Source organism: Tinamus guttatus, unplaced genomic scaffold, assembly GCF_059628265.1.
Source record: "Tinamus guttatus ecotype Peru unplaced genomic scaffold, ASM5962826v1 Tinamus_guttatus_pri_ptg001362l, whole genome shotgun sequence".
NCBI lineage: Eukaryota > Metazoa > Chordata > Aves > Tinamiformes > Tinamidae > Tinamus > Tinamus guttatus.
Window position 1 is genome coordinate 24073 of NW_028289896.1, and position 11614 is coordinate 35686.

Consider the following 11614-nt stretch of genomic DNA (forward strand, 5'->3'; position numbering starts at 1 on the left):
AGAGCAGCCACCAGAGAGTCCCGGGAGGGGGGGGGAGTCCAAACGAGCTGCTTTTATTGCCCCCCCCCGGGGCAAACCCCCCCCCAGGAGGGGGCAAAAACCCCCAAAGGGGGTAAAAACCCGCGGGGGAGGGGGCAAAATGTTCCCTGTCCCGAAGGGGGGAAGGTCCCCGGGGAGAGTAACTGCCCCCCCCGGGGGATAATAACCCCAGGTGGGGGGCAAATGCACCCCTGGAGGGGGTAAATACCCCAGGGGGGTAAATACACCTGGGGTGGGGGGCAAATGCACCCCCAGGGGGCACAAATACCCCCAGAGGGGGTAAATACCCCATGGGGAGGGGAGATACTGGTGGGGGGGGGGGAATAGCCCTGGGGTGGTTAAATGACCCCGGGGGGGGGAATACCCCCAGAAGGGGCAAATACCCGGGGAGGAGGGGTAAATACCCCGGGGAGGGGCAAATACCCCGGGGGGGGGGGCAGGGCCCTGTAGTGTCTGTGTGAAGTCCCCTCCCCCGCCCCGGGCACAGAGGTCATGGCAGGGTCAAAGGTCACCAGGGTCAGCCCTGGGGGGGGGGGGCGGGGTCGTGAGTGACCCTGGGTCACAGCCGGGGTCACCTGTGGGGTCACAGGTCACCAGGGGTCACCGGGGTCCCCTGTGGGGTCGCAGGTCACCGGGGGTCACCCTAGGGTCACCGTGGGGTCGCAGGTCACAGGGGGTCACCCCGGGGTCACCCGTGGGGTCGCAGGTCACCAGGCAGCAGCCCCGGACTCGGAGCTTGTTAGGGGTCAACCCGGGGGTCACAGGTCACCCAGGGTCACCCGCGGGGTCACAAGTCACCAGGGGTCACCCCCAGGGTCACAGGTCACCGCAGGGTCACGGCAGCCAGGTCAGAGGTCGCCGGGAGGTCGCCAGGGTCGGAGGTCACCGGGGGGCAGAGGCTGGAGGTCGGGGGCCCAGGTCGGAGGTCAGAGGCCACGGGTTGGAGGTTGGAGGTCAGAGGTTGGAGGTCCAGGTTGGAGGTCATGGGTTGGAGGTCGGAGGCCCAGGTTGGAGGTCGGAGGTCGAAGGTCACGAGTTGGAGGTCAGAGTCCCAGGTTGGAGGTCGGAGGTCGGGGTCACAGGTCGGTGGTTGGAGGCCAGGGTCGGAGGTTGGAGGCCAAGGTTGGAGGTCGGAGGTCATGGGTTGGAGGTCAGAGGCCCAGGTTGGAGGTTGGAGGCCCAGGTCGGTGGTTGGAGGTCGGAGTTCGGAGGTCCAGGTCGCAGGTCGGTGATTGGAGGTCACGGGTCGGAGGTCGGAGGTCAGGGTCGGAGGTTGGAGGCCCAGGTCGGTGGTTGGAGGTCGGAGTTCGGAGGCCCAGGTTGGAGGTCAGGGTCAGAGGTCGGAGGCCCAGGTTGGAGGTCGGAGGTCGGCGGCCGAGGTCGGGGGTCGGAGGTCGGAGGTCGGGGGTCAGTCCCGGCGCAGGTTCTTGAGCCGCTCCTCCAGGTCGGCGTCGGCGTCGGCCAGAGCGGCCGCGGCCTCGGCCGCCCGCCCCTCCCCCGCCGCCAGCGACCCCCCCGGCGGCGGCAGCGCTGGGGGGGGGGGGGCAAAGGGCAGGGGTCACCCCCGGACACCCGCAAATGCCCCCAACGACCCCCCAAATACCCACAAATGTCCCCAAATACCCCCCAAATGCCCTCAAATACCCCCCAAATGGCCTCAAATACCCCCCAAATGGCCCCAAGTACCCCCAAATGCCCCCCAAATGCCCTCAAATACTCCCCAAATACCTCCCAAATGGCCCCAAGTACCCCCAAATACCCCTAAATGCCCTGAAATACCCACAAACGCCCCCAAATACCCCCCAAATGCCCTCAAATGCCCCCCAAATGGCCCCAAGTACCCCCAAATGCCCCCCAAATGCCCTCAAATACTCCCCAAATACCCCCCAAATGGCCCCAAGCACCCCCAAATACCCCTAAATGCCCCCAAATACCCCCCAAATGGCCCCAAAATCCCCCCTCGGATCCCCCAAATACCCCCCCCCAACACTCTCAAATGTCCTCAAATACCCCCCAAATGCCCCCAAATACCCTCAAATGCCCCCAAATATCCCCCAGTGTCCCCAAATATCCCCAAATCCCCCTGAACCCCCCAAATACCCCTTAGACCCCCCAATACCCCCCAGATTCCCCCAAATCCCCCCTAAATCCCCCTTAGACCCCCCCAAACCCCCTAGATCCCCCCTAGATCCTCCAAATACCCCTGAGATCCCCCAATACCCCCCAGATTCCCCCAAATCCCCCTTAGACCCCCCTAAGCCCCCCAGATCCCCCCTAGATCCTCCAAATACCCCTGAGATCCCCCAATACTCCCAGATTCCCCCCAAATCCCCCCCAAATCCCCCCTAGAGCCTCCAAACACCCGAGACCCCCCAATGCCCCCCAGATTCCCCCCAAATCCCCTCCAAATACCCCTGAGACCCCCCAATACCCCCCAGATTCCACCAGATCCCCCCCCAAATACCCAAGACCCCCCAAATACCCCCCAGATTCCCCCTAAATCCCCCCCAGAGCCTTCAAATACCCCTGAGACCCCCCCAATACCCCCCAGATTCCCCCCAAATCCCCCCTAGAGCCTCCAAATACCCCTTGGACCCCCAATACCCCCTAGATTCCCCCCAAATTCCCCCTAGATCCTCCAAATACCCCTGAGATCCCCCAATACTCCCAGATTCCCCCCAAATCCCCCTAGAGCCTCCAAATACTCCTGAGACCCCCCCAAATCCCCCAAATCACTCAAATCCGCCCAAAATGCCCCAAATCCCCCGCTCACTGGCCAGCTCGTCGGTCAGCGTCAGCCCCAGCTCGTCCAGCACTTGGGACACGACGGCGTCACTGCGGGGAGGGGACACGACACGGGGGACATCAGGGGACAGGGACAACCCCCCCCCCAGCTGCCCCATGTCAACGGGGGGTCCTTGTGTCCCCTCAATGTGTCATTGTCCCCCCCTGGGTTGTTCCCTCCTGGACGAGTCCCTGTGTCCTCAGGTTCTCGCCATGGGTCTCGTGTCCCCTGGTTGTGTCCCCATTGTCCCCAAGTTGTTCCCATGTCTTCCTGGTTGTGTCCCCATGTCCCCCTTGTTGTCCCTAGGGTCTCTTGTCCTCACGGTTGTCCCTATGGACAACCATTGTCCCTTGTCCTCATGGTCCCTTTGTCCCCAGTGTCCTCCTGGTTGTGTCCCCGTAGTCTCTTGTCCTCCTGCTTGTGTCCCCATTGTCCCCAAGTTGTTCCCGTGTCCTCCTGGTTGTGTCCCCATGTCCCCCTCGTTGTCCCTAGGGTCTCTTGTCCACGTGGTTGTCCCTATGGACAACATTGTCCCTTGTCCTCATGGTCCCTATGTCTCCAGTGTCCTCCTCCCTGTGTCCCCATTGTCCCCAAGTTGTTCCCGTGTCCTCCTGCTTGTGTCCCCATGTCCCCCCGAGTTGTCCCCAATGTCCTCCTGGCCATGTCTCCATACCCACCCCCACAGTTGTCCCCAGGGTCTCTCACCCAGGTTGTGTTCCCATGTGTCCCTCCCGGTTGCGTCCCTGTGTCCCCAAGTTGTCCAGAGCCCTTCTGGTTGTGTCCCCGTGTCCCTGGTTGTCACCAGTGTCCTCCTGGCTGTGTCTCCGCCCCCATGTCACCTCTCCTCCTCGTCGTCCTCGTCCCCCATGGCATCGTCGATGGCGTCGCTCATCAGCTCCTCCTTCATGTCCATGATCTCCGCCTGCTTCTCAAACTCCATCATGATCTTCTGGATCTGCGGCAGCTTCAGCTGTGGGGACACGGTGGGGACACGCGGTGGGTGACGTCCCCTGTGACACCCAGGGGTGGCCGCGGCCCTTGGGACGTCGCCTGCTGCCACCCGGGGTGATGATGGCCTTGGAGATGCTGCCATGGCCATGTTCTGGTGGCCTTTGGAGATGTGTCCTGGGGACACCCTTGATGGCTACAGCCTTGGGGACATCCCTGTGGCCACCTGCGCTGGTTTGTGGTGGTCCTAGGAGATGTCCCCCAGGGCCACCCTCGATGGCTACAGCCTTGGGGACGTCCCCATGGCCACACTGTGGTGGCCTTTGGAGATGTCCCCCCCGCTGCCATCCCGATGGCTATGGCTTTGGGGACGTTGGTGGCCATGGTAGCCCTTGGAGATGTCCCCCTCAGGGCCACCCGCCATGGCTATGGCCTTGGGGACGTCCCCATGGCCACCTGCGCTGGTTTGTGGTGGCCCTTGGAGATGTCAGCCAGGGCCACCCTCCATGGCTATTGTCTTGGGGACAACAGTGACATGGTGGCCTTTGAAGATGACCCCTGAGGCCACTTGTGATGGCTGTGACCTTGGGGACGTCCCCATGGCCACATTGTGGTGGCCTTTGGAGATGTCCCCCATGCTGCCATCCCGATGGCTATGGCTTTGGGGACGTCCCCATGGCCACCTGCGCTGGTTTGTGGTGGCCCTTGGAGATGTCCCCCTGGACTACCCTTGATGGCTACAGCCTTGGGGACGTCCCCATGGCCACATAGTGGTGGCCTTTGGAGATGTCCCCCAGGACCATCCATGGTGGCCGCAACCTTGGGGACATCCCAGTGGCCACCTGCACCGGTTCACTTTGGCCTTTGAAGGTGTCCCCCAGGGGCTACCATCACCCTGGGGACACCAATGGTGGTCATGGGGACATCGCCATGATCCCCTCCCCATGGGGACACCCCCTTGCCATAGCCACGTCATGGTGGTCATGGCCTCCATGACCCAACGTCCCCACGGCCACCCGAGCTCACGGTGGCCACCGAATGTCACCCACCTGACGGTTCATGGTGGCCATGGCCTTGGTGACGCCCTTCATGGCCTGGGCCATGGAGTTGTTGGACTTGAGCGTCTGGATCTTGAGGGCCACGGCCTGCACGTTGGCCCTCATGGTGATGAACTTCTTGATGTAGCGCCGCGTGCGCACCAGGTCCTTCGCCATGATCTTTACGGCGTCCTGTTGGGGACACGAGGGACATCAGGGGGACACCGGGTCCGTGGGGGTGGCCCGAACCCGCTGGCATCTCCATGGGTTCCCCCATAGCTGGTCGTCTCTGTGGGGTCCTTGATATCTGTTGGTCCTCGGCATGGGGTGGCCTGATGTCCCTAGTGTCCTCTCGGTTGTGTCCCCATGTCCCCACGTTGGTCCCATGTCCTCCTGGCTGTGTCCCCATGTCCCCAGTGTCCTCCTGGCTGTGTCCCCATATTCCCAGTGTCCTCTTGGCCGTGTCCCCATGTCCCCACGTTGTCCCTGTGTCCTCCCGGCTGTGTCCCCATGTCTCCACGTTGTCCCCAGTGCCCTCCTGGCTGTGTCCCCATGTCCCAGGTGTCCTCCTGCCCAGGTCCCCGTGTCCCCATGTTGTCCCCGTGCCCTCCTGCCCAGGTCCCCGTGTCCCCATGTTGTCCCCGTGCCCTCCTGGCCGCGTCCCCATGTCTCCATGTTGTCCCCGTGTCCTCCTGGCTGTGTCCCCATGTCCCCAGTGTCCTCCCGGTTGTGTCCTTGTTGCCCCACGTTGTCCCCAGTGTCCTCCTGGCCACGTCCCCATATCCCCAGTGTCGTCCTGACCACGTCCCCGTGGCCTCCTGGACACGTCCCCGTGTCCCCATGTTGTCCCTGTGTCCTCCTGGCTGTGTCCCCATGTCCCCGCGTTGTCCCCGTGCCCTCCCGGTTCTGTCCCCATGTCCCCACGTTGTCCCCAGTGCCCTCCTTGCTGTGTCCCCATGTCCCCACGTTGTTCCTGTGCCCTCCTGGTTCCGTCCCCATGTCCTCACGTTGTCCCCATGTCCTCCTGGCTGTAGCCCCATGTCCCCACATTGTCCCTGTGCCCTCCTGGCTGTGTCCTCGTTGCCCCACGTTGTTCCCATGTCCTCCTGGCTGTGTCCCCATGTCCCCGGTGTCCTCCTGGTTCTGTCCCCATGTCTCCACATTGTTCCCATGTCCTCCTGGCTGTGTCCCCATGTCCCCAGTGTCCTCCTGGTTCTGTCCCCATGTCTCCACATTGTTCCCATGTCCTCCTGGCTGTGTCCTCATATCCCCAGTGTCCTCCTGGCTGTGTCCCCATGTCCCCATGTTGTCCCTGTGTCCTCCTGGCCGCATCCCCATGTCCCGACGTTGTCCCTGTGCCCTCCTGGCTGTGTCCCCCTATTCCCAGTGTCCTCTTGGCCGTGTCCCCATGTCCCCACGTTGTCCCTGTGTCCTCCCGGCTGTGTCAACATGTCCCCAGTGTCCTCCTGGCTGTGTCCCCATATTCCCAGTGTCCTCTTGGCCGTGTCCCCATGTCCCCACGTTGTCCCCGTGCCCTCCCGGTTCTGTCCCCCTGTCCCCACGTCATCCCCGCGTCCCCCCACGTCACCATCTGGCCCTGCTTGGCCATGCGCTTGATGTCCCCGATGATCTTCTTCTCCTGGGCCTCCAGCTTGAGGCGCTCGCGCTCCAGGTCGCGCGTGGCCCGGGCCAGCGCGCGCTGGTTCTGCCGCAGCAGCTCCTCGGGGGTCCGGCGGCGCCCGAACAGCAGCTCCATGGCGCCGGGGGGCCTGCGGGGACACGGGGGACACGGGGGACACGGGGGACATCTTAGTGCAGGGGACACCTCGGGGGACACGGGGGACATGTGAGCGCAGAGGACACTGGGGACATGGAGGGACATGAGCGCAGGGGACACCTGAGCGCAGGGGGTGGCCGAGGGGACACAGGGGACACGGGGGACATCTTAGTGCAGGGGACACTGGGGACACGGCGGGGGGACGTGAGCGCAGGGGACACCCCAGGGGACACGGGGGACATGGAGGACATGTGAGCGCGGGGGACACTGGGGGACATGGGGGGACATGAGCGCAGGGGGCGTCAGGGGCTGCAGGGACACGGGGGACATCTTAGTACAGGGGACACCTCGGGGGACACGGGGGACATGTGAGCGCAGGGGACACTGGGGACACAGGGGGACATGGGGGGACATGAGCGCAGGGGACACAGGGGACACGGGGGACATGTGAGCACAGGGGACACCTCGGAGGACACCTGAGCGCAGGGGACACGGGGGACACGGGGGACATCTTAGTGCAGGGGACACTGGGGACATGTGAGTGCAGGGGGCGGGGACATGGGGGACATCTTAGTGCAGGGGACACTGGGGACACGAGGGGGACGGGAGACATGTGAGCCCAGGGGACACCTCGGAGGACACCTGAGCACAGGGGACATGGGGGACGTGGGGGGGACGTGAGCCCAGGGGGCGCCGTGGGGACATGCGGGACATGTGAGCGCAGGGGACACCTGAGCGCAGGGGGTGGCCGAGGGGACACAGGGGACACGGGGGACATCTTAGTGCAGGGGACATTGGGGACACAGGGGGACATGGGGGGACATGAGCGCAGGGGACACCGGGGGCCTGTGGGGACACGGGGGACATGTGAGTGCAGGGGACACTGGGGACACAGGGGGACATGAGCGCAGGGGACACCTCAGGGGACACCTGAGCACAGGGGACACGGGGGACATCTTAGTGCAGGGGACACTGGGGACATGGGGGGACATGGGGGGACATGAGCACAGGGGACACAGAGGACACGGGGGACATGTGAGCACAGGGGACACCTCGGAGGACACTTGAGCGCAGGGGACACGGGGGACATGGGGGGGACATGAGCGCAGGGGACACAGGGGACACGGGGGACATCTTAGTGCAGGGGACACTGGGGACATGTGAGTGCAGGGGGCGGGGACATGGGGGACATCTTAGTGCAGGGGACACTGGGGACACGGGGAGGGGACGTGAGCGCAGGGGACACCTCAGGGGACACGGGGGACATGGAGGACATCTGAGCGCAGGGGACACGGGGGGACATGGGGGGACATGAGCGCAGGGGGCGCCGGGGCCTGCGGGGACACGGGGGACACGGGGGACACGGGGGACATCTTAGTGCAGGGGACACCTCGGGGGACACGGGGGGACATGAGCGCAGGGGGCGCCGGGGGCCTGCAGGGACACGGGGGACATCTCAGTGCAGGGGACACGTGAGCACAGGGGACACAGGGAACACGAGGGACATGTGAGCGCAGGGGACACCTCGGAGGACACCTGAGCGCAGGGGACACGGGGGACATGGGGGACATCTTAGTGCAGGGGACACTGGGGACACGGGGGGACATGGGGGGACATGAGCGCAGGGGACACAGGGGACACGGGGGACATGTGAGCACAGGGGACACCTCGGAGGACACCTGAGCGCAGGGGACACTGGGGACATGGAGGGACATGTAAGCGCAGGGGACACTGGGGGACATGGGGGGACATGAGCGCAGGGGGCGCCGGGGCCTGCGGGGACACGGGGGACATCTTAGTGCAGGGGACACTGGGGACACGGGGGGACATGGGAGCGCAGGGGACACTGGGGACACGGGGGACATGTGAGCACAGGGGACACCTCAGAGGACACCTGAGCGCAGGGGACACTGGGGACATGGGGGGACATGAGCGCAGGGGGCACTGGGGCCTGCGGGGGGACGGGGGGGACATTGAGCACGGGGGACACCTCAGGGGACACGGGGGACATCTTAGTGCAGGGGACACTGGGGACACGGGGGGGGGGGGACGTGAGCGCAGGGGACACCTCAGGGGACACCTCAGGGGACATGTGAGTGCAGGGGACACAGGGGGGACATGGGGACATGGGGGAGACGTGAGCACAGGGGACACATCAGGGGACACGGGGGGGACGTGAGCGGAGGGGGCGCCGTGGGGCCTGCGGGGACACGGGGGACATGGGGGGACATGTGAGCGCAGGGGACACCTCAGGGGACATGGGGGGGACGTGAGCGCGGGGGGGCACAAGGGGGACACGGGGGACATATGAGCACAGGGGACACCTCGGAGGACACCTGAGCGCAGGGGACACTGGGGACACGGGGGACATCTTAGTGCAGGGGACACGGGGGGACACGGGGGGACATGAGCACAGGGGACACCTTAGGGGACACCTCAGGGGACACGGGGGGACATGTGAGCACAGGGGACACCTGAGCACAGGGGACACAGGGGGGACATGAGCGTGGGGGGCACAGCGGGGCCTGCGGGGACATGGGGGACACGGGGGACATGTGAGCGCAGGGGGCGCCGGGGGCCTGTGGGGACACGGGGGACATCTTAGTGCAGGGGACACCTCGGGGGACACGGGGGACACGTGAGCGCAGGGGACACTGGGGACACAGGGGGACATGGGGACATGGGGGGACGTGAGCACAGGGGACACCTCAGGGGACACGGCGGGGACATGGGGGGACACGGGGGACACCTGAGTGCAGGGGGTGGCCAAGGGGACATGGGGGACACGGTGGGGATGGGGGGGACATGAGCGCAGGGGGCGCTGTGGGGCCTGCGGGGACACGGGGGGACATGAACACAGGGGGTGGCTCAGGGGACATGGGGGACACCTCAGGGGACACCTCAGGGGACCCCTTGGGGACACTGGGGACCCCTGAGCCCAGGGGACCCCTCAGGGGACACCCCAGCGCCCCCCCCCCGCCCCCGAGCTCAGGGGCAACGCCCAGAGCTGTCAATCACCCCCAGGCCCCGCCCCCTACCCCAAGCCCCACCCCTCCTGCCCCAGGCCCCGCCCTTCCCGCCATAGGCCCCGCCTCCCTGCCATAGGCCCCTGCCATAGCCCCCCCCCCCCCCCCCCCCGCCCTCTCTATGGTAGACAGGCGGCTGCGGCCCTCTATGATGAGACCATCGAGAGCTCCACGGCCGAGGCACAGAGCGGCCCTCCCCGCTCCTTCCGCCCGGCCCCTCTCTCCCCCCGTTTCTATGGTCCCGGGAGCCCAACGGACCCCCGGGGGCCTCCGCCGCTCTCTATGGTCTCGCACCCGGTACCGGGCGCCTCCAACCCGTTGCTCTCTATGGTTTCCGCACCCGGGAGGGGCCCTTCTAGGCGCCTTCCCTGGAGGTCCCGGGGCCTCTCTATGGTCCCGTACCCGGTACCGAGCGTCCCCCCGCCCCTCTCGAACCCGCTCCTCCGCCCGGCTCTAGGGACCGCCGGTACCGGGGTCCTCCAGACCCCCCTCCCCGGTACCGGGGTCCTCCAGACCCCCCCGCCCCCCGCTACGACCCCCCCGGACCAGCCCCTCCCCTCACCCCGATCCTTCCGCGTCTCCCGGTTTCTCCCGCGCACTTCCGCAAACTCCGTGACGTCACGCGGTCGTTTCGATCACGTGACAAAGCGAGGCACGCCACCGCTCCGCCTTCCCGGAGGATCAACCATAGAGACGTAGCGGCCGGAACGGCCCTGTCGAGCGCTCCAGCCACTGGTGCGGCTGGGGAAGACGTCACTTCCTGCCCGGGGGAGCATCGAGACGTGGGCGCCAGAGCGTCGCCTTGGGAGGGGACGGCGGCTCCCAGCAGCCGGGAGGACCCGGGAACTGGGACATAGTGGGACATAACACGGAGATTCCGGAACACGCCGGGACCTACCGGGGAACGGGGACATTCCGGGATACCCTGGGACCTACTGGGACACGCTGGGACCTACCAGGGGAATAGGGACATTCCAGGATACATTGGGACATACTGGGACCTACCAGGGAAACAGGGACATTCCGGGATACACTGGGACCTACTGGGACACATTGGAACCTACCACGGGAACAGGGAAATTCCAGGATACCCTGGGACCTCCTGGAACACGCTGGGACCTACCAGGGGAATAGGGACATTCCAGGATACATTGGGACATACTGGGACCTACCAGGGAAACAGGGACATTCCGGGATACCCTGGGACCTACTGGGACACACTAGGACCTACCAGGGAAAGGGACACACCGGGAAACATGGGAAGGGAGTGGAAACCTGGAATTTTCTGGGAATCACTGGGGAGGGGGGGAGGACACTGGGGGTCACAGGGGCCGGGTGGCACCGGGGCCTCCTTGTCCCTGGGAGGGAACAGGGCCATAATGGGTGGGGGGGCAACCAAATATCCCGGGAAAAGATGGAATGAGATGGGGGAGGCAACCAAATATCCCAGGAAAAGATGGGATCAAATGGGGGGGGGGAGCAACCAAATATCCCGGGAAAAGATGGGATCAGATGGGGGGGGGGGGCAGCCAAATATCCCAGGAAATGATGGGATCAGATGGGGGGGAAGGCAACCAAATATCCCGGGAAAAGATGGGATCAGATGGTGGTGAGGGGCAACCAAATATCCCGGGAAAAGATGGGATCAGATGGGGGGGAAGGCAACCAAATATCCCAGGAAAAGATGGGATCCGAGTTGGGATCAGCAGGGAGGGGAAATGGGGGGAAACAGGGCGACGCTCCGGGGTCCTGAGCCCCTTTTTTCCCCCTTTTCCCCCTTTTTCCCCCCTTTCCCAAAGGAAGCGCAGCCGGACACGGAGCAGGAGGGAAGGGGGGAGCCGCCGCTCGTTACCGTCGCCCTTTAATTACCCTCCGCGCTCGCGAGCTGCCCCGGGGAAGGCGGGGGGGGGATTGGGGCAAGAGGAGGGTGAGGGGGATGCCCCCCCCCGCCCCCGGGGGGGCAATAAATAGCGGGGGGGGGCGGGGAAGGGGGGCGGCGCTG

At 65.3% G+C, this 11614-nt stretch overlaps 1 protein-coding gene across 1 annotated transcript; it reads right to left on the reverse strand.

The window, feature by feature from the left end:
- Window positions 1-1438: 1438 nt before the first annotated feature.
- On the reverse strand, window positions 1439-6570 carry CHMP2A (charged multivesicular body protein 2A). Its single transcript, XM_088539084.1, has 5 exons — window positions 6398-6570; window positions 4822-5001; window positions 3664-3794; window positions 2813-2874; window positions 1439-1569 (listed from the first exon to the last, which is right to left on the reverse strand). The coding sequence occupies exons 1-5, from the start codon at window positions 6563-6565 to the stop codon at window positions 1448-1450; spliced, it is 663 nt and encodes a 220-aa protein (XP_088395210.1). The 5' UTR covers window positions 6566-6570; the 3' UTR covers window positions 1439-1447.
- Between the last annotated feature and the right edge of the window lie 5044 nt (window positions 6571-11614).

Excerpts from the sequence above, each read along its gene's own strand:
- CHMP2A (XM_088539084.1), bottom strand. The coding sequence starts at position 6,565 with ATGGAGCTGCTGTTCGGGCGCCGCCGGACCCCCGAGGAGCTGCTGCGG. Across the intron at positions 2,875-3,663 it reads GAGGACGACGAGGAGGAGAG|TGACGCCGTCGTGTCCCAAG; the intron begins GTGACATGGGGG and ends CCCTCCCCGCAG. Across the intron at positions 1,570-2,812 it reads GCTGACCGACGAGCTGGCCA|CGCTGCCGCCGCCGGGGGGG; the intron begins GTGAGCGGGGGA and ends CCCCCCCCCCAG.